This window comes from Colletotrichum orchidophilum (genome assembly GCF_001831195.1).
Source record: "Colletotrichum orchidophilum strain IMI 309357 chromosome Unknown Scaffold_63.1, whole genome shotgun sequence".
In the NCBI taxonomy this organism is placed as follows: Eukaryota; Fungi; Ascomycota; class Sordariomycetes; order Glomerellales; family Glomerellaceae; genus Colletotrichum; species Colletotrichum orchidophilum.
Window position 1 is genome coordinate 120,602 of NW_019173019.1, and position 19,501 is coordinate 140,102.

Genomic DNA, 19,501 nt, shown 5'->3' on the forward strand with positions numbered 1-19,501 from the left:
CGGATGCCGTCGCGCGGGTGGAGATGTCAAGTGGGGACGGGGGCGTTACGCGGGTTATAGACTCATGGAGCATGTGGAGTGGGAAGGGGGTACCCGATGGAGACAGTTGGACTGCTGGAGACTGGAAGAGGCTGCGCTGATGTGTCGAGACCACCCATTCTTGTCAAAGACCGACTCTTCTCCGGGGGGGGGCATGCCAGTGTCGCCCTATCCGTCCCCTGACCGGTCACCAGGCTTGGCTTGCTTGGCCGGCAGGGACGTAGACGTAGGGCGAAGAGGGCGACCAGGGGCGACCATCCCGTCATGTTGGCCGGGGATGCATCGATTATGGGCAGATGTCGAGCTGGGAGTCCAGACGAAGACGGGGCTGCAACCGCGTTTCAGGCCTCTTAACGATGGGCCATGATCATAATGGGTTATAACGCTGCGCCAAGAAGCAAGTGGATGAGAAGGACGAGGGTCATTACCAGTACCAGTCGTGATTGAGAAAAGCGAAGCACAACCTGGATCCTCTCTTTCTCCATTGTTACCCCCTTTCTTCTCTCTCTCCATCATGATAGTCCAGAACGTGTCGTGGCGGCGAACTACCGATGGCAGCTTTTTTTTTTTTTTTTTTCCCCGCCCGAAAGAAAAAAGTTCAGACGGGCCCGGTACTCTGAGACGAATTCGTAACGCACAGGAGTCCAATGACAGGTTTTTCTTGCGGCGGTGCTTCAGGCTTGAGCGTTCGATAAACGATAAGCGAGGGCTATTTAGACCTGAGGAAGCTCCAACGTTTTCCATTCATGAGAACAACAAGTCAAGTTACTAGACCACTTCCAACTGTTTTGTTGGTGTAAATTGAGGCTCGATGGAGTGACCAGGTCGAACCAAGCCAGGCGTCGGCAACTCTACCCCGGCGCTCTTCCACTACACAGGTTTTGTCAGCCTCGGAGACCAGGCTGGAGAGTGACGAGCCTCAAGCTGCTTCTTCTGCAGGTTGCGTCTTTTTGAGACAAGCTTCGTGAATAAGGTAGAGTCGCAGCGCAGAGTTGGGGGGGGGATTAATAGATTGAAGGCGGGAGCTGCCATATTGCGGTGCGGAGAGTGGCCAAGTGACAGTCTCGGTGGAGTGCAGGGGAGGGAGGGTGTTAAAGAGGCCCGTTCCAGGGGCCAGGGCACCTCGTACCCAGCAAGTAACCACTTACTAAGCGTGTCAACCGAGAGGCCTCGCACATAGAGGCCGCTTCAGGGCTGCCCGGGCAAATGGGAAACGCTGGGCCCAGCACCACTACCACCCACAGCCGTCGTCATCGCACGACTGTGAAACAAGCATCCGGCCACCGTTTGACCCATCCGACGATTGAGTATTATGTGACTATCCCGCGACCCTCGCCAGGTGGGGAGAGAGTTCAACGGCTCTGACTGGGGTGCAGTTCTTAATACCTCAACTACCATGGGCCGGCACACTCAAAGGCCAAAAATATCCACGCTCGCTAGACTGCCCAAACTCTCGCTTGCTATCTTTCCCCCCTGGAAAATGAGAGGGTTAATTCTGTGGACTATAGAATACTCTGGGGATGCTTTCTGAGGACTCTCGCGCAACTCGTGACTCCATAATTCCTGTCGCTCCTGCATGCCGGCTTCCCCTTGCCATCAGCACAGCATGTGGAACTTGGAAGATGCGGTGCGCTCCTACATCGCTATTCCCTCGAAGCACCAAGGCCAGTGCTTCCGATCCTATCCTTTCGATCGACGGCCCATTTCTCTTGGCGCACGGAAATCTTCAGAACAGGTCAGGAACCGACTGGGCAAGAAGCCGATCGTGAGCATCCAACAGAGGTATCTGAAGATTAAACACCAAGGAGATAACTCATGATCAAGGCCGTCCAGCTTTCCCACGTCCCAGTCCCTCTTCCTCCGATGGAAATTGTAGCAGCATCTTGCGCATCAAACAATGGTAACGTAACGAAAGAATGCGTTTTACAGGCTTCGCCTGCCTAATCTGGGATTCACTCTGAGCAAAACAAGTCGGGGAGTCAATGCAGCCACGCTTTCTGCTTGCAGATGTCGCCGAGGTCCCGTGCATGGATGATCGTGGCCCGACTTGTCCACGGACCAGAAACAAGTTTTTGCGCTCGCCAATCCTGAACGGGAGAAAAAAAGCAGAGAAAGAGAGAAGAAAGAGACAGAGTTGTATGCGAATGGCCCAACGGGATGAACTTTATTCCCATCTTGGCATCTGCCTCTCTCGCCGCTCATAGTGCCGGCAATAGGATTGGTCAAGCGAGGAAAGGCTTGATCCAAAGTGAGCATATATACACATTTAAAAAGCCAGAGGACCATTCAACCGTTTGTAAAACTGAGTGTAGACATGAATATAGAAGTCTGGTTCTTGTGTACATCTTTGATATAGTAATCAAGTCATTTACTCTTAATCAAGCTTCGGTAGAGACTACCGACTCACCGTAGAGTTAATATAGCTTGACTCCCTAAGCTTTCCACAATCTGCACCCTCGTAACTCGTTACCGTTGTCAACAATTAGCCACCACTCATGCAAGCCCAGAGTATCTCAAGTGGTAGTCACAACTCAAAAGTTTAAGCGTGAGTGGAAAGTTTTCTTGATCGAAAAGAAACATACTCAAGTAAAGACTATTAGTTAACCGGCCTATGGCCATTTCAAAGTGATATTGTAGAGCTTCGTTTGGCAGAGAGGAATCTTCTTTGGCAGGCCAGCCAGCCCACCCCTTCTGCTAATGGCTACGACAAGTGACGAGGCTGTGCGCAGTCAAAGAGGGTGTCTTACCTACCAGAAGTTCTACCCTTCACGCTGCTTTTACAGAGTTATTTTATAGAGATATACATGAGCTACCATATTTGTGGGGTTGTTATGTAAAAGGTCATTTTCAAAGGGTGAGATTTTCTTACACACATATGCGTAGACTAAATTAGCAAAGTAAGAATAATCATACCACATCAGCAGACTAGTCGACCGCCGTGAAATCTATAACTACCTAGTAGACCCAAAGTACTAGGTTGATTCAGCTAGTCGAGAAAGACGACTCTAGTGGGTAGGCGACTCGACACTGATTTGAAAGAGGTACATAGCAGCAGTTCAGGAAAGGTTCTTAGCACACTTTATGTGCGTCCAAATAGTACCGCCTTTAATAGGATAGAGCCAAGCCATAGAATCTAACGCATTGAATGAATTCAATTATTCTAAATATATCACCACGCAGTCATCTTCAACTTCATAAGTGGAATAGGCGGAGGTATCACAACGAAATACATACGCCACTTAGATGACTTATACAAATATACTATTCATGTCGTAGCTGAAACGACTGATGGTGGAAATGCGTCTCTCGGTGACTTGCAAATGGTAAGCAGGTTCGATGAGCTTCACAACAGTACTGGAGCGTGCGAAAGCATTCAATCTTCGAATGCTTGACAGCCCTACGTTTGTACCTTCGACTGGTAGCTCCAATTTTGGTACCCAAGATGGACATCCTTCAAGGCCCGTCGCTATGCTACAGTGGCTGATCATACTCAATTTCTTGCAGACCTCCTCCTCATCCAGGACGAGCTGTGCGTATGTCTTCCAGGAAGGGTTTGAAATATCCACCTCAAACTTGGCTACAATTTCCGGGGTCCAGCAGCCCCAAAACTCCGTCAACCTTGTCTCGCGGGCCTGAGAATTGCCGATTGCGCGTCCAGAGGAAGAGATGCTCAGACGAAGCGAGCGATGGTGCCGTCAAGCCTCGTGCATATGGGAGGAGGCGGCCCCTGATATCATCTGTGATCTGGCAGAAGGCTTGATTTTTGTCAGAGAACCAGTCGTACGTCGATGAGAAATTACGTATTCCACCTGTTTAATGAAATACTCCAAGGTCTCCCGCGCGCGTTCTCTACCCTCAGACTCGCAGCCCAACCAGATTATCACCTTTTCGGAAACGGGGTGACATTTGGCTCATCCTCTTGACTTATCGGCTGCGTTCTTCAACATTGGCTTGATTGATATACATTGCGTCGATCCACAATGTGCGCGGCTGATCAGGATATCCCAGATACCTCAGAGTTGATACTAGGCCATATTTCGGGACAAATCCGGTCGACACGGATTTGGTTTGGCAAGGAATACATCTAGGATGATGGAACACCACGGACAGACCAGACTTTCGATTCCTGGCAGCATTTTCTCGACTACGAGAGGAACCGACGGGAAGCCGAAGCTGCCGGTGAGAAGGACTTGTCTGTACCCAGGACCATAAGCACAAGGAGATCCTATAAACATTTGGACCATTCTAATGGCGCAGAGGACGGCGAGAAGCCGATTGCAACATCTCTCCAGGGCTGTCAGGACAATATATCAGCCTCGGCAGAGCAGAGCAAACAGTCCAGGAAAACCATCTCGGCAGGTTATATCCTGCGTTACAGACCTCGCAGCATTCTTTTGAGAAGGCTTCTATGAGAGGACAGGGCGATCGGGGAGGTCATATCGGTCGAGCATGCGGAGCCAGTTGGTCGGTCCCATTTCTCACACTCTTACGTTCGAGGCAACCCGCGAACGGAGCCAATTGCAGTCACAACGCTTCTTTGAAAGTCTCGTCATGACATGGACTTCCAATTGTGGCTACTCTGCTACAGGAAGGATTTTGGCCAACTAACTCATATACCCAGCCTGGTTTCCTCAGTTGGCAACTGATCACTCCTCAACAAGCATCATAAACCGACGGCAGCTGAAAACGCCCACCAACTGCCTCTCATACTCTCACAAACGGAGCTGCAATTGGAGTGCTTACAAAGGATACGTCGAGAAGCTCCACGACAAAGGGAGGACGAGACTGGCCCATATGTGTTGTCGTCCCAGACATCAAAGACGTCACAAATACACGGGGGGAGGGGGGGGTTCCTTTTCTTGCCTCGCAGCAACACACCTGTTCAACCGGCAGATGGGGATATGCCAGTACGCGCACACACGAGGAAGTTATGCGTGGTGGCACATCTTGAACTAGGCGTCGAATGACGTTAGAGCATCGTGAGTGACATGGTCTTTGCTCGTCCCGACGGTCAATCCAGGTCTTTATCGACGTCGCTGACTCTGCCAAGATTCTCTAACCACGCCCTAGTCTCTTGGAAGTCATCCATCCCAGTATCTTGGAAATCACCCATAGCAGGAGTACGAACAAGGAGAGTCGACGAGGACTGGCGGATTGCCCCCTTTCTGGGACTCGCCTTCCAGCATCCCAGACTGAGTCTGTATTCCACAAATGCCCAAGCACACTGGAAATGAGTACACTTGCAGAGACAACACCACAGCATAACATCACTCAAACTCTACTTCACCCATACCCGACGCTACCTACATACCTACACATCCATATACATACATCCACCACCACCACCACCACCACCACAGTACCCCCAAACTCACAACTTCGCCCTCCCCCCACTCTCCGCCCGACTCCTCCCAACAAGCTCCCAAGCAAACTCCGCCAGCGGGCCCCTCGTCACAGCAAACCGCTTCGCCTGCTCACTGCTCGCCTGCCCCTGCGCCGCCCGCGCCGCGATGCCCTGACACACGCCCGCCAGCCGGAACAGACTAAACGCCGCGCCCCACGACAGCTCCGAAGCGGGCGACCACCCGCCACCCAGGGCGGACCCGGCCGCCGACACCGCCGCCGCCGCAGCCGCCGTCACCTCGGCGGTATACCACCCGACAATCTCCTCCACCGTCGGCAGGCCCGGCGTCGCGCCGGGGAGGAACCCGTCGTTGGCGTAGACCCCGCTGCCGGTGCGCGAGGCCGTGAAGTACGGGTGCAGGAAGTTGCAGAGGTCCGAGAGAGGATGGCCTACGGTCGACATTTCCCAGCTGACAAGGACGCGGTTCGTCGTCAGCCCCATGAAAAAATGTTTACAAACCACGGGGTATGGAAACAGGGGTGTAGGGGGGGGGGGGGAACTTACTCCAAGATACCAATGACCCTCGGCTCCGTCTTGTGAAAGACGAGATTGTCAATCTTGTAATCCCCATGAATCAACGTCCCCCGATCCCTCGGCTGCCGACTCTTGTCGCTAAAAAACGAAATCATTTCTTCAAAATGCGGCAGATCCCCCACCTTTTCCCCCGTCTCCAAATCCACCGCCGCCGCCTGACTCTTGCAAATCGTCGTCCACGTCTGGATCTGCCGGTCATAGAACCCGCTCCTCTTGCCAAACGTCTCGAGCCCGACATCCCCGGGCGCCACCCGGTGCAGCTTCGCCAGCGTCAGCGTCGCCGCCTTCCACAGCGCCCGGCGCTCCTCGGGCGAGGACACCTCGGGCATGGCCGGGTCCTCGAGGATGCGCCCGTCGAGGAACTCCATGATGTAAAAGGCGGTGCCGACGACCGACTCGTCCTCGCAGAGGCAGTAGGCTTTGGGGACGGGCACGTCGGTGGCCTCGAGGGCGTGGATTATGCGGTGCTCGCGGTCCACCTTGTGCGCCGCCTTGGAGAGGAGCTTTCCGGGTGGTTTCTTGCGCATCACGAAGCGCGCGCTCGTCGCGTCGGTGAGTTGGTATGTTGGGTTCGACTGGCCGAAGCCGAACTGTTTCGTGTAGAAAGGCTCATGTTAGTCGAGGGAAGGATGCTCTTCTGGTCATGGGCAAGAATGAACAAAAGTATCAAGGGAAAAGAGAGGGGGGGTGTTTTCCATGGTGGCAGAGGCGGCAGACTGTACCTGTTTGATCTCCAAGGGCGTCTTGATCTGTGGCACATTTTTCTCGATATACCGTTCTAGCGCCTGCTGGTCAATTGGGTGTCGCACGCGTCCCGCCATCTTGTCCTACGCCGTTCTTGTTGTGGAAAAAGAATGGATGCTGAGCGTGAGGGCCGTGTCCGGTGCCCGGTTTGCTGTCGACTACCGGGAATGGTAGTAGCAATTGGTTGAAATGTTCCAAGTTGTCCAATGCGCAGGGATACTTGTCGTCTTCTCTGGCTCTGAGGAAGGAGATGTGGTGGATCGAAGTCGTTTAAGGTCCGCCGTTGCCGTCAAAATTCTCGGTCGGAGAGGTAATTCCGGGGTAAGGTCTCACTGGACTGGCCGTCGCATCTCTGATTCGGACCTTGACCAGCCTCGGTTCGTCCCCCAGTGACGTTTTAGCGGGCACGCGGGGTGGCAGCCGGGGCCTGGAATGCTTTCCAAAATTCCATGCGAGGTACCCCCCAACCAGCACAAAGGTGCCGAGGTCCACCGGCCAAAGAAGCGGTAGAGCTGTCTTACTTAGGTAGCCTACCTTGGAGTGCCTGCCAGGGCGGAGAGCGGAGAGCGGGGGACGGATGCACTTGGGGAACCTGCACCCGACCCAGGCCAGGGTCTCCTTCACAGTTGGGTGCAGCAAAGTGCGGAGGTGGAGGCGGGCCTCGATAGCCGCACCCGACCGAGCCAATGCATTGCCCTGATCCAACATCGTCGGCTCGGCCCCTTTATTTGCTGGCTCGAAAGCCTCGTTCCTAGCTAGGTTGCATCATCTTGTGGCCACCTCAGACGGAAGCCCACCTCAGACGGAAGCCCACCTCAGGTCCAAGATGCCTTCGTTCAAGATGCCGTACCGCAAGGCAGCTTTCTTACAAATACGTGGCATACATTACCTCACTTGTCACGACCTTTGGCAGTTGTCGACAGAATCAAGACTAAATAGTGTAAATTGCTCAAAAGAGTAGAGGTCGTTAAATCCGTGTTTCACTCCCTACGTACGAATCCGGCGACGGATTGCCAGGAAATCCAGTCTATCCCCATCAATCCAGCAAGGAAGAAGTGGAAAGGTAGATAAGTATAAGCGTAAATATCATCTTCAATCATTCTCTTGTTCCCGTACAACAAACTCATAGCACGCCAATCGCTGGCGGCTTTTCGTTTTGGGGTTTTCTTTTCTCTTCGTTTCAACTCCCTGCTGAAGCACGAAATATAAAATAAAAAAAAAGGAAGCCGTTGGTAGCCAGACCATCTGCCTATTTCCTCCTACACTACCGACCATTCCCTAAGAACAAGAATCTCTCGTCCAAGAAAAAGAATTGTAACACGAAGTGAAGTCAAATCAAAAACAACAAGGAGAAAGGGGGTAATCGAGTAAACACAAGAGGGGTATCCGTCGTTTCGAGTCGTCCATGCATTCTTCCCTCCCATTTACCTTGCGGCCACCCGTCTAAACGGGTGCCATGCTGTTGCCAGTCGATAATGTGTATTAGCCGTGAAAACGAAAAGAAAAGCAAAAAAAAAGACGCGAAAAAAACACACCACAATGCCCGCGAGGTGGCATCGGCTAGACCTGGCAGCCAGAGAGCAACGAGAGTCCTGTGCACCGGCCCACATGCTGCAAAGACAGATGTCTGTGGAATAATCCAACCCCTATAGACACATCCCGTACAAGCCCCTTTCATCATCACTCCCGTCTCCTTTATAGCCTCAATTCGAAAGAGTGGAGATGACTGCGAGTCGTCTCTGCAGGCGGTCGTGGCTTCGTGATTGGAATGCGCGACAAACAAGAACGAATGGTGCGCCAGTGCATCAGGACTCGTCGTCCTCATCCTCGTCCTCTTCAGGAGTCTCTGATGCCTTCTTGGCCTTCTTGTTCGAGCTAGAGTCGTCGGCCTCTGACTTTCTCTTCGACCCAGCCTTGGGCTCGACAATATCTTCAGGGCCCTCACCAGAGCCGCCGCCCTTCTCGCGCTCAATGGCGGCGACCTCCTCGGCGGTGAGGAAGCGGCCTCCTGGTCCGCGAGGTCGGCGCATAGCATGGTTGTGTCTCGACTCGTGGAGGTATGGCTTACGACCCTTGGAAGTGAGACGCAGTTGCTCCTCCAACTTCTGGCGTGCGACACGACGCTTCAAAATGCGATGGAACTGCTTAGCGTTGACGTAGAGAGGCGATTCCTCAACTCCGCCGGCAGGCATCTCAGGCGATTGCGGGTGTGGCATGGCTTGAGCCTGGGCCATTTGCGGCGGCGCAACACCAGGTCGCGCGCCAACGTGGTTCATCATGCCCTGCGCCGTAGGGACGCCGGGGCTGGTGACTTGACTGAGGCGTCTCTGACCCGGTAGCTGCGAAACGTTGTTCATCTGGGTGGGTGATCGAGGATCACGGCTCTCCTTCTTCGCTCCGCCCATTCGTGGCGAGGTTTGGGGCAGACTGGGGTCCGACTGCATGTAAGGGTAGCTGGTTCCCGACGCAGCTGCAGTTGCCGCCATGGCAGCGGCTTGGATTTGAGGCATGGCATAGTGCATGCCCTGCTGGGGGACGTTGTACTGTGGCTGATACATGTTGTGTCCCTGTTGCTGAGAGGGTGATTGTTGTTGAGACAAAATGGGTGACGTCTGTACGCCGTGTGGAGAGGTGATGTTGTTTCCTGTGGTGGAGTTGGTGTATCCGGAGTGCGCGTTCTGAGGTTGTTGAGGATATTGTGCGTATTCCATCATACTGGGAATAAGCTTGTTCGAGGAGTGGTCGAGCTGTGCAATGAAGGCAACCGTCTTCGTCGCGGAGAGTCTCGGAACCAATGAAAAGCGAGATAAGTGGTGTAGCTTGAAAACGGCTTTGGCGTGGTTGGAAAAACGTGACCGTGGGAGGGTAAAAAGGGTATCACGGATATGGGTCGCGAGTGACGAATGAGTTGCGACGAAGGCTGGCTTTCTCGTGAGGAGTGAGCTTTAAAATGACTGGGACGGCCCGTCTGCTTGGGTAGAGTTGGGCACACGGATTGGGAGCCGGCGGTGTCCTAGGGTCCTTTGCCAGTGTACTGGGAGCGGAGGGGCTCAATCTATTAGCGATGCGTGGATGAGCTGGCAGTGGTGCGCGACGCAAGTGGCCGACCACGGCATATGCGGGCTGATGTAGTCGCGGGGCGGACGAGGTGGGTGGCTGAGCCTGGGGGTCTGAATGACAGCCACGTGAGGGCAGCGAGAGTGTGTGGGTTCGACAGAGGAGGGTAGGTATGTCAAGGCTGCTACCGTACAAGGCAGAGGCGAGGCGGCGTCGCTTCTGTTGCTTCTAGCCGATCAAGTGCTCCTTGGTCCAGGCTGGTCCTGGACTGGTCCTGGGTTGGTCTACCGGCTGCACGGCGGGAGCGGGTAGGGCAAGATTGGCTTGTCCTTGTTCTTTTGGACGGAACGGGTCGGTGCCTTGAGTCTCCAGAAATTAGAGACGGTTTAATCCTCTTGCACTTCGCGTCGTGAGATCTGTCCAACCAAATAATGTTAGTTCTCCTGTATATAAGCCAAAGCTCAGGTTGTTGCAACAAAGACAAGCAGTTGGAGTGGGGTTCATATTCTTCCCATGGCGTCTCGGGCCACCACTTGATGCGCTGGCAGACCTCGCATGCATGACGGAATATGCAGAGACAAGGCCCACCATGCCAACCGACGCGGCGACACTTCCCCTTGATGCTGTTCTGGTGGCGGCGCAGAGCCAAAAGACAGTCCGAGCTGCTGTGACGGAGCCCGTGCTTTGCGCCGATGGAGGGGGAAGGAAGCCTGTACAGGCGCTGTCTTGTGTTGCTGCCACAAGCCAGGCTGGGCTCACTCGGCGCTTCGCAATAACGTCCATTCCACTGGGAATACACATCGATACAGTGGAGTGGCTGGCATAGGAGCCCTTTCCAACACACTGCCGGTGCCCTCGATATGTCACCGAAGGTGTGTTTTGAGAAGGCATAGAAGGCTTGGTATGCTGGTGCGCTTCTCTACCAAGTACAGCACTCAAGACAGCGTAACATCAGAGGACGAGGCAGTGAAGGCGGCAGGGTGACGCGAAGGTCCGCAGATGACAGGAAAGAGACATATTGACGTGGACGTAGTGAAGGGGAGGGGGGCGCCGAGGCATGAATGGTTACACCTCGGGGGAAACGGGCAAGAGTACAAGTGCTGCGAATGCCGAGGACAATGTGATAATGGAGAAAGTACACTAAACGTACCACTGAGGTTGGAGATGCGGGTGTAATCGCCGATGAAAGCGATGTGCCGTGAAGGAAGGAGGTGTGAATGTTATGCGACCTGCTCAAGTCAGTAAGCATGTGCTGTCCGTCCCGGTTTCAAAGAACGGCAGGCGCACGACATGTGTGAGAGGAGTCTGTAGGAAAGAATTACAAAGCCAGAAGAATACTGCAGCTGTTCAAGCAAACAATAGAATGTCCTCGAATTCGCAGTGCCAGATGGGTAGCTAAAGATGCGGAGCGCCAATTTTGACAGAGAAGCCAAACGAGGATAGCGTCCAAAAAAAAAAAAAAAAAAAATGACAAGACGGGATGGGGAAGGAAGATGGCGGCCGTGTTTAGGGACAAGGAAGCGCGCGAACAAGGCTGGACAGGAGGGGCGCCAAAGGACTTGAGTCGAGTGGCATGCGAAACGTACCTGGTTGGCTGGTTTTTTGGCTTTGGGGGTGAAATTTTCGGGGATTGGCTCCTGGTCTAAGTCGACACGAAGCTTTCTGATAGGCTTTTGACTCGAGTGTCACGATATGAGCTTGATATCGCCGCGGAAGAAGAAGCTATGACGCGCGCGCGCGATGGGTTGTTTGGCGGAGAGAGAGAAAGTGCGACGCGGTTGGACGACTGGCCGTTGCTGTGATCGCGCTGCGCTACGCTGATGCGATGCGATGCGTGCGGTCCGGAGCGCTGCGGTCAAAAAAGGCAGACGGGGAAAATGCTCTTTTCCGCAGGTTGGTTCTGTCACCTGATAAGCGAGCAGTGGTATTTGCTTTGCTTTTCGTGCTGGCCAATAGACAAGATGCTTGGTCGCAGAGCGATGTCGAAGCCGACGATGATAGGGCCTCTGGGCGGATTCCAAGTCGCGAACAATTCACAACTGTTGGGTGAGTGGTGAGTGGTGAAATGTGAGTGGTGGTGTCAAGTTGGGGGAGACGTTTGGAGAGTTGAGCGACGGATGTGAGTGGTCGCAGGAAAAAACCGAGCTGATTTGCTGGGTTTTGTGGGAGGGCGGGTTTTTTCTGGCTTTTGGCTCGTTGGATTCGCTGGAGCTTTTCCTTTTGGCGAACCGGGGCTCTTTGACACTTTGTACGCCTGTTTTGGGGGGTTGAGAGGGCAAGGAAAAAAAAAAAAAGAAAAAGACAAGCAAAGGGGGGGGGGAGGGAGAGGGAGGGGGGGGGGGGGGTGGGGGGGGGGGGGGGGGGGCGGCGCGGGGGGGGTGTGGTTGGGGGGGGGGGGGGGAGGGGAAAAAAAAAAAAGGTATGGTCGAGTGAAGGTGGGTGGGTTCTAAAGGAGTGGGTGGGAGTGGGTGGCGGGGGGGGAAGGGGGGTCACCTCTTCGTTTTTTTTTTTTCCTTGCTGGGATCAGGCAGGCCTGGGGCTGGGAAGGGGGTGTGGTTTTAGAAAAAGACGGAAGGAGGGGAAAGGAAAGGCCAGGGCGAAGAGGCAAGGCAGCCAGGCAGAAGAGGGGAAGGGGGGTGGGATGGGGAGTGGGATGGGGGGAGGGGGTGTATTAGTTTGCTGACGTTGACGTCGCAGCGAGGGAAGGCAAAGCAGACTGAGAGGTGAGAGGTGAGAGGGTAATGTATGTGAAGCCTGGGTAAAGCCGCACCTTGGTCCAACTTACTGTAAAGGTACACACGCCCCCTCCCGTGTGGAATTCTTTTCTTCCCACTTCTCAAGACACCAGAAGAGTACTTATCCGTACGGCGTACGGATACCAGACAGGAAGTTGGCTAGCAACGGTGGCAGAGGCGGAAGGCAGGGCCGGCAATGTCACTGCTTTGGAGTCGTCGTACTCTGCGCTGGCTGTTTTATTCTCGGTTGTCTTCCCACCGCGATTTTGTGGCGGTGTGTATAAGTCAAGTAGATGATGGCGAGAGAGAGAGTGTGTGTGTGTGTGTGTGTGTGCGCGGGCGTTGTGCTCGGCGATGCGTTGCGTTGCCGCTGGCGGCTTACTTGTTTGCCTGTCGCGCTATGCTGTTTCCCCTCACTGTCGCTGTAGACTTTTTCTTGCTTTCGTCTCCGGTCTCTTTTTTTTTTTTTTTTTAATAAAAAAAATCTTCGCGCGCGTCTCTTCGCAGCTTTCGTACGCACTTGATGCAAGATCGATAAAGCGCCCAAAATGCGGAGCGGATAGGTCTCTCTGATGATTGGCGACCGATTGATATGATGGTCGAGGATCCAATGGAATGAAAGCAGCCCGGGCGGTCCTGGTGTCTGTTTCGACGTGCTGCTGAGGGACGAAGCTGATTGAACGATCCGACTCGCTTCCTCGCCTTTTCTTCGCTCTCTCTCACTCTTGCCGTCTTTTTTTTCTGCCTCTGCACCTTGTCACGCTTGGGTGGGCCGGACAGGATTGATTGGTTGTGGGAGGAGGAGTGAAAGACGAGGGAGAATCCTGAGCCATGATTTGAGGGGCGGGACCATGAACCCTTTAACATCTCTGACTGGCTGATTCAGCGGGTCTAAGTGGGCCCTTGGGTGTGGCTGGCGTCGCTATCTTCGCTTCTGATTTGCTGTCATGACGTGATCTTGAGCTGATTTTACTGCGTTCACCCCCTTCTCCTCAGGCAGAGGGGAAGGAGGGGGTCGCGCTTTGGGATTGTGGGCCTCTGCTGTAAGGCATCCAGTCATTTTCTTCTCCCCTTCACCTTCCTGTCGAATGTCAAGGCCTCGGTTTCTGAGCAGCGAGTACAAGCAAGAAAGCCAGGTGCAGAAATTCTTCCCTTTGCACTTTCCTACCGATACTGTAACTGAGGCTCCTCCAGTCGAGCTGGACGTATTTCGTGCCGAATATCTCCATGTTCATCCAGAAGTCGACATCTTCATGTATCTCTCTGACTTGGCTCGTTCTCTTTCTGTCCATGGGCTCCTCTTTCCTTCCTGAGTCCTCCGAGCTCTCGGCGTCTGCCTGTCAACCTCTCCGATTTTCTGCCCTGGCTCTGAGCTTTTCCGCATGGGGCAAAGCCTCCATCTGCCACGTTACTTCAGCACTTCCCTCTTTTAAAGCAAGGCTGCACACACCAACGTCGACGAAAAAGATGAGACGAGGAGGGACTCATCGCACCGCTGCCGCTCAATGCCCATCCCGACCTCCCGGCAGGATGACCACTTTTGGTCCATGCTGACCCAAGCTCCAACACAACACAACACACTACGCGAGATGTGGTTGTTCTTTGGAAGTTCCACGTTCTAGAGCTGTTGAGGCCGACCCTACTGCACTGTACCTTGATCTACTTCAAAACGCCTCTCTTTTTCGTCTTCCCATTTCCTCAGCTATTATGGTATGGTTTCATGGCCTGGCAGCTGTATGTATACGTGCGGGTGACGCAACAAACCCAGCCGGTCAGCGTCGGCACGCCGCACACGAGCGAAACCCTGGTCCAACAACCCGAGGAATGAAGCCGATCGACAGTTTTGTGAGCTGGCACTTAGCAAGGCCTAAATTTAGCGGCCGACGATTCACTCGGGCAGCGGGCTGCGCACCTTTTGTCTTTTGCCTTGGACAGCTGCCTCGTTTTCCTCGCCGCGACGGGCGACGGGAGTGGGACACGGACAGTGCGAGCAAGGGGCGGGTGAAGAAAAGCGAGAAAAAGAAGAGGCGGTGACGGCTCTCCTCCTCTGCCCAGTGCCGCCAACTGCTCTGCTAGCTTCCCACCTGGAACGGTGAGGGGCGACAAGAAGATCAGGTTGACGAGCGACGGGGAGGCTGGGAACGAGACGACCTGTTGACTCGGCACATCCAGTTGAGATTTCCAAGGATCCCGCCGCCGAATGTGATATTGTTTCCAATGTCTGCGAACAATGGAACATACCCGTACGGCAAGCTGCAAAAGGCCTCAATTTCATTACCAGCGCTTATTTGTGACAGGCTGGCTACGGTACTCTCATTTCAAACGACCGGGTGGAATCATTACCTACTGCTGCTACCGGTACTCCGTTGGCAGCTCGCCAGGGGAGGAGGGGCTAGGAGCTCACACTGTCGATCGGTTGGGCTGGGCTATTGGTGTGGGCTGGGGTCTTCCCCTGCAACTGCGACGCGACTGTCTGTCTCCGGGTTTCCTGTCCCAGCTTCGTCCACGCCGCATCACGCATCACTCAACTTTCTTCTTTCGCGGCCGGGCCAGATATTGGGAGGACCCACCATCAGCCACTTGGGCTCCACGTGACACACACCGCATAATTTTCTGACGAAATATTTTTATGACTCTGGATTTCTGAAGCAGCGCTTCCCTGGCGAGCCGCTCTGCTCTGCAGGTACGTACCTGCAGCATCCGGGCCTCCCACGGACTTCTCGCGTCCCTCCCAGGATCCCACCCTCCTCGAGCAACGCGAGCGGGGAAACTTTGGAGCTACGGAAGCGCAGAGGATGAGGTACCCGTCAATCCGTATCCTCCAGTCAGTGTTGGACCATGCCACAGCTTCCCAGAGGATTTCGTTCAGTCGTCGAGGCCTCGGGACAGGCATTCGCCTCCAACAAGAATTTACCTTTACCAGGATGTCGGCAAGAAAGAGAGGGACACTACAGTGACTACACAGCAGACGCGGTTCAATCCGTGTCTTTCGTACCGCATCCAGTGCGAGGTCCAGAGTGACTCGGAGTCACGAAACCTGCATCCGGCCGCTCGGAGATAGCTACTTACAGAACTCTGACTGCAGCAAAGACATGCAGCCTGGGTATCAAAGGCTTGGTGTCTCACGGGCTGATAGTCGCAGTGGGGTTGCCCGGGGGCATCGGTCATTGCACTCGCTCAGGCAGCGGCAGCGGCAGCAACGACGCCTTGAGGAGTAAAAGATTGCGGCAGCTGTACGGATACAGAGTACAAAGTTCCGAGTATAGCCTGATAGGCAGTCCCGTGTGTCTCCCGTGTCTGCCCCGTGCTTGGAGCCTTGCAATGCTGCGCTAGGTCAGGTGAGCAGCAGGCAAGCGACCGAGGTGAATCCGGCCGCGTTGGTGATTCGTCGTGGTCTGCTCGTCGCGACAGGTCTTAGCTGGAGGCCCTCCGCCTCGTCCTCGCCCGCATCGAGTAGCGGGCAAAAGGTCGTGACGCTCCAACGATTGGGTCAGAATTCGCCTGGTAAGGATTATTTGAGTGGTTGGAAATGCATCATTTCTGCAGCTGCCTAATGGTCAGCTGTCCATCGTCCACGATTCGAGTGGGTGGGAATGCGTCACGCCTCTTCCCGGGTACACAGACAACGAGCCAGTCTGAGGGCAAAAGACAAGGGCCGAGGGAGCACGCCGCCCGCTGCCTGCACTATTCTGCCACTCCCGTTGCCCGGCATCTACTACACTTCGATCAACGACTATCAACGCTTGATCTGGGGTGACAGGATGACGACCTCTCAGACCAGTACCACGTTCAGCTTGGGAATGCCGAGCCTCCATGCTGTTACACTGCAACTAATCGCACTCCATGTGCTGCTCCAACCTCACCCATGTCTCTATCCATCCTCATCAGTCACGGACTGATACAAGAATCACAGGCGCTTCAGACCCCTTTTCGCGAAGCCGTGCGGTAACTGCGGTCTAGACTCTACTTGGAACCGAGCTTTGACACGGCTCACTTCTCAATCTTCACGTTGGCGGTTATGCGACCCAAGTACAGATACTTCCTGCCCAACTTTCTCCAGGGCGACTTGCCGGCTGCGGTCGTATGCTTACGTTCGATCCGGACATGTCTGCCTGCCTGAAGCACCTGTTCAATCATCGTTCAGTAGCAACAAGATCCGCCAGCCGAGGCCAAGGATCCGGCAGACGAGATCTACGCTGCTGACGCTGAGGTTGTGCGATGGCCGACAACGACGCGCTCTCTTAAGGATTAAACCACAGACAATTGCGCCGGTCAGACGGAGCCTCTGAGAGAAGGGGCATGACCAGCGCAATCTCTCCGCACTCTCCCGCGCAAAAGCCAAGACAATAGCGTTTGGCTTTGGAGGGATCCGTGTTTTGCTCCTCAAGCGCTGAACACAGACGGGACCCGCACGGAGGACGTCTGATGTCTGCTTGATTCTACCTTTGTGGCTCTATTGCGCAATCCCGTCGCAGGACGCTCCCGCACATCGTGCGATCGACATATGGCCCATCTTATCATGTCGCCAGGCTACAGTCTCTAGGCTTTTCGTACTCTTTGAACAGCACGCCGACGCTCATGATAACTCGCCGTCTCTCGCAAGAAGCGGCTCAAAACCAGTGGCACCGTTGCAGTCTCGGTACGCGCCCGTCCTATTTGTCCCATTTCCCAATTCTGCAATCAGCTACCCCGTTCCCCCCCCCCCCCCCCCCCCCGCACAGGCCCCCCCCCCCTCCCCCCCCCCCCACGTCCCCCCCCCCCCTCCTCCTCCCCCCCTCCCCCCCTCCCCCCCCCCCCCCCCCCTCCCCCCCCCCCCCCCCCCCCCCCCCGGTCGCAGAAGGGATCTCCCGCATCTCTCTCACGACGAATGAGCGTCACTTTCTCGACTTCTGCTTTCCTATTCGGCGCATCTTCAACCCCCCTCGATCCTCGGAAGCTAGCACCACGCCACGATCCCTTCCCCTTTCCCCCTTTTCCTCCTCTCTTACTCGTCCGCTCCGGTACCCATCCAGTCGTAATGGATGGATGTCTCTTGTTCCTGGCGCTTGAACTCTGAGTGACGCCGGGGGGCCCCAAACAAAGCCGGCGCGAATTCAACGGTTTATTTGGCGAACGAGGGGCGCCGGCGCGTCGTCGGGTGTCGGGGTTTTTCAAGAAGCCAGTCGTCGCCCGCCCTTTTTGTCTGATCCGTTGGCAAATAGCCGGCGCGCGGGAGGATTTCGCGCTCCCGTCCATCCTTCCGGGTGCGTCGGCGGAGCTTGCTTTCGTGTACGGAGGAACTACAGCGCTTGTGATGAACCGTATCCCGGCCCCTTTTCACTGGCTGTGGACATGTCACGGGATATCATCGTTGCCATCTCATATTCCACAGGCCCGGTCGATCCTTTTGACATTGGTGCGCCTTTTTCTATCGTGATCCGCCTTGGACGCTTGCTACTGTGACTGTAGCGGATGCAAGTCCGCAAATGGACTTTTATGCGTCTGGTTGGACGAACTCGCCGGGCTGGTGATCGTAATGTTGTATCCATTCATCATGCAATCCTTCGTATGCCAGGTTTCTTTGCAGATCAAGGTCTGGCGATAGGCTGTCGAAGCCAAGGTTTTTACAAGGTCAAGATGCTAGCTAGCTAGCTTCAGAATTCCAAGTTTTCCGCGATTAGGCAAAAACATGGGAGAAACACAATCTGCTTTGATTCGCCTTTTTCGCCAGTTCCAACCAACCTAGCTAGGCGTCAGAAGCCGCCCGAGGTGAGTGAGTCTGTTGACAGCAAGTTCAAGGGAGCTTAGCTAGCAAAATTAAAAGGAAATTCCGAAACCGAGAATCGAACTCGGGGCTATGCCTAACCTTTCGTACGGATGAGAGGGCATCATGTTGGCCACTACACCATATCGGATGCGGATGATGATTGCTGGCAACAAAGAGAAATATGGATGGTGGAGGTCGGGACCACCAACGGACGTGGAGATGTTTGCGTGGATCTCGACGCGTTGTGTGGTCGGTCCCCTCTTTGCGCCGACTAGCTAGCTGCCTGCGGGATTGCCGCTCAAAGCGGGCGGCTGCCCGATTTGCGATTTGCTTGGAGTTTTAGGCCTCTTTACTATAGTCTAGCCATCCTAGTTCGGCGAGGGAGAAGCCGCTTTCGCATTCGTATCTGAGAAGATGTTGAGATTGCAATTATGCAGCAGACGTATAAGCAACTTTTGTTCTCAAGTTTGTGGGAAGGTTAGTACCTTTGCCAAAATGTTGGACACATGCACGTGGATCTTTCGGTTCTTTGATATCAACAAACAGACAATCTTGGAGGTTAAAAGCTATTAGTAAGGGCTGTAGTCTCACGTGCTGGATGTAAAAACTATACGAGGCAGACTTTATCTAATTTTGCTGCGTGCCTATCTCATACTAGTGTAGGTGAGTGACACGCTGTAAAGCGAGTCAGCGCCTTGGAAACATATGGTAGGAAGTTCCCAAAAGGGCAGTCCGTCCAGGAATGAGTAAGAAAGTGACGTTACAGACATATAGAAGTGCCAGGTCTGAGTGCAAGAAACTCCCAGCGAATTTTGGTTCTGAAAGATGAAACACGGAAAGACGAATGGCTCAATAGTCAGGACAAGCATATTCAGTCGTGATCCCACGATGAAACTTGAAACAGCACTTGGAAATTCTCTATCAGCTCATGTTACAACAGCCTTGCCCCTTGCAGCTGAGCACTCTTCCTTAGTTGACTAGCAGTTGCAATCACGTATTAGCCACTAGTTGCCATGCACAGGCTAATCCAATTGTTGTAGGACCTAGATATCTTCGAATTATGAAATCCATCAACTCTGTCTCATGATTTGAAACGGTTTCATCTGCATCAGCTGGTCGGTCACGTTATTTCGGCCACTGCCTTTTTATTAATCCAAAGCTTTACACTCTGCCAGGCATTTTCCGTGATGAGACTATCCTTTGCAGCTGCGGGTGAATTCACACCATCTTCACATGCTTGAA

General features: G+C 54.1%; 5 protein-coding genes across 5 annotated transcripts; 1 reads left to right on the plus strand and 4 right to left on the minus strand.

Annotated features, from left to right (window-relative positions):
• Positions 1–5,410: 5,410 nt before the first annotated feature.
• On the minus strand, positions 5,411–6,798 carry CORC01_07736 (phosphotransferase enzyme family protein; the record flags this gene model as incomplete). The annotated part of the gene is made up of 3 exons (XM_022619371.1): positions 5,411–5,852; positions 5,948–6,567; positions 6,700–6,798. 3 exons carry the CDS (start codon positions 6,796–6,798, stop codon positions 5,411–5,413), a joined length of 1,161 nt encoding a protein of 386 aa, XP_022474107.1.
• Positions 6,799–8,145: 1,347 nt separating this feature from the next.
• CORC01_07737 (uncharacterized protein) lies at positions 8,146–8,331 on the minus strand (the record flags this gene model as incomplete). The annotated part of the gene is made up of 1 exon (XM_022619372.1): positions 8,146–8,331. One exon carries the CDS (start codon positions 8,329–8,331, stop codon positions 8,146–8,148), a length of 186 nt encoding a protein of 61 aa, XP_022474108.1.
• A 195-nt stretch (positions 8,332–8,526) lies between these two features.
• CORC01_07738 (CCAAT-binding transcription factor subunit B) lies at positions 8,527–9,435 on the minus strand (the record flags this gene model as incomplete). The annotated part of the gene is made up of 1 exon (XM_022619373.1): positions 8,527–9,435. The coding sequence occupies one exon, from the start codon at positions 9,433–9,435 to the stop codon at positions 8,527–8,529; it is 909 nt and encodes a 302-aa protein (XP_022474109.1).
• A 718-nt stretch (positions 9,436–10,153) lies between these two features.
• Positions 10,154–10,669, minus strand: CORC01_07739 (uncharacterized protein; the record flags this gene model as incomplete). Its single annotated transcript, XM_022619374.1, has 1 exon — positions 10,154–10,669. One exon carries the CDS (start codon positions 10,667–10,669, stop codon positions 10,154–10,156), a length of 516 nt encoding a protein of 171 aa, XP_022474110.1.
• A 4,074-nt stretch (positions 10,670–14,743) lies between these two features.
• On the plus strand, positions 14,744–15,574 carry CORC01_07740 (uncharacterized protein; the record flags this gene model as incomplete). The annotated part of the gene is made up of 2 exons (XM_022619375.1): positions 14,744–15,104; positions 15,249–15,574. 2 exons carry the CDS (start codon positions 14,744–14,746, stop codon positions 15,572–15,574), a joined length of 687 nt encoding a protein of 228 aa, XP_022474111.1.
• Positions 15,575–19,501: the final 3,927 nt, after the last annotated feature.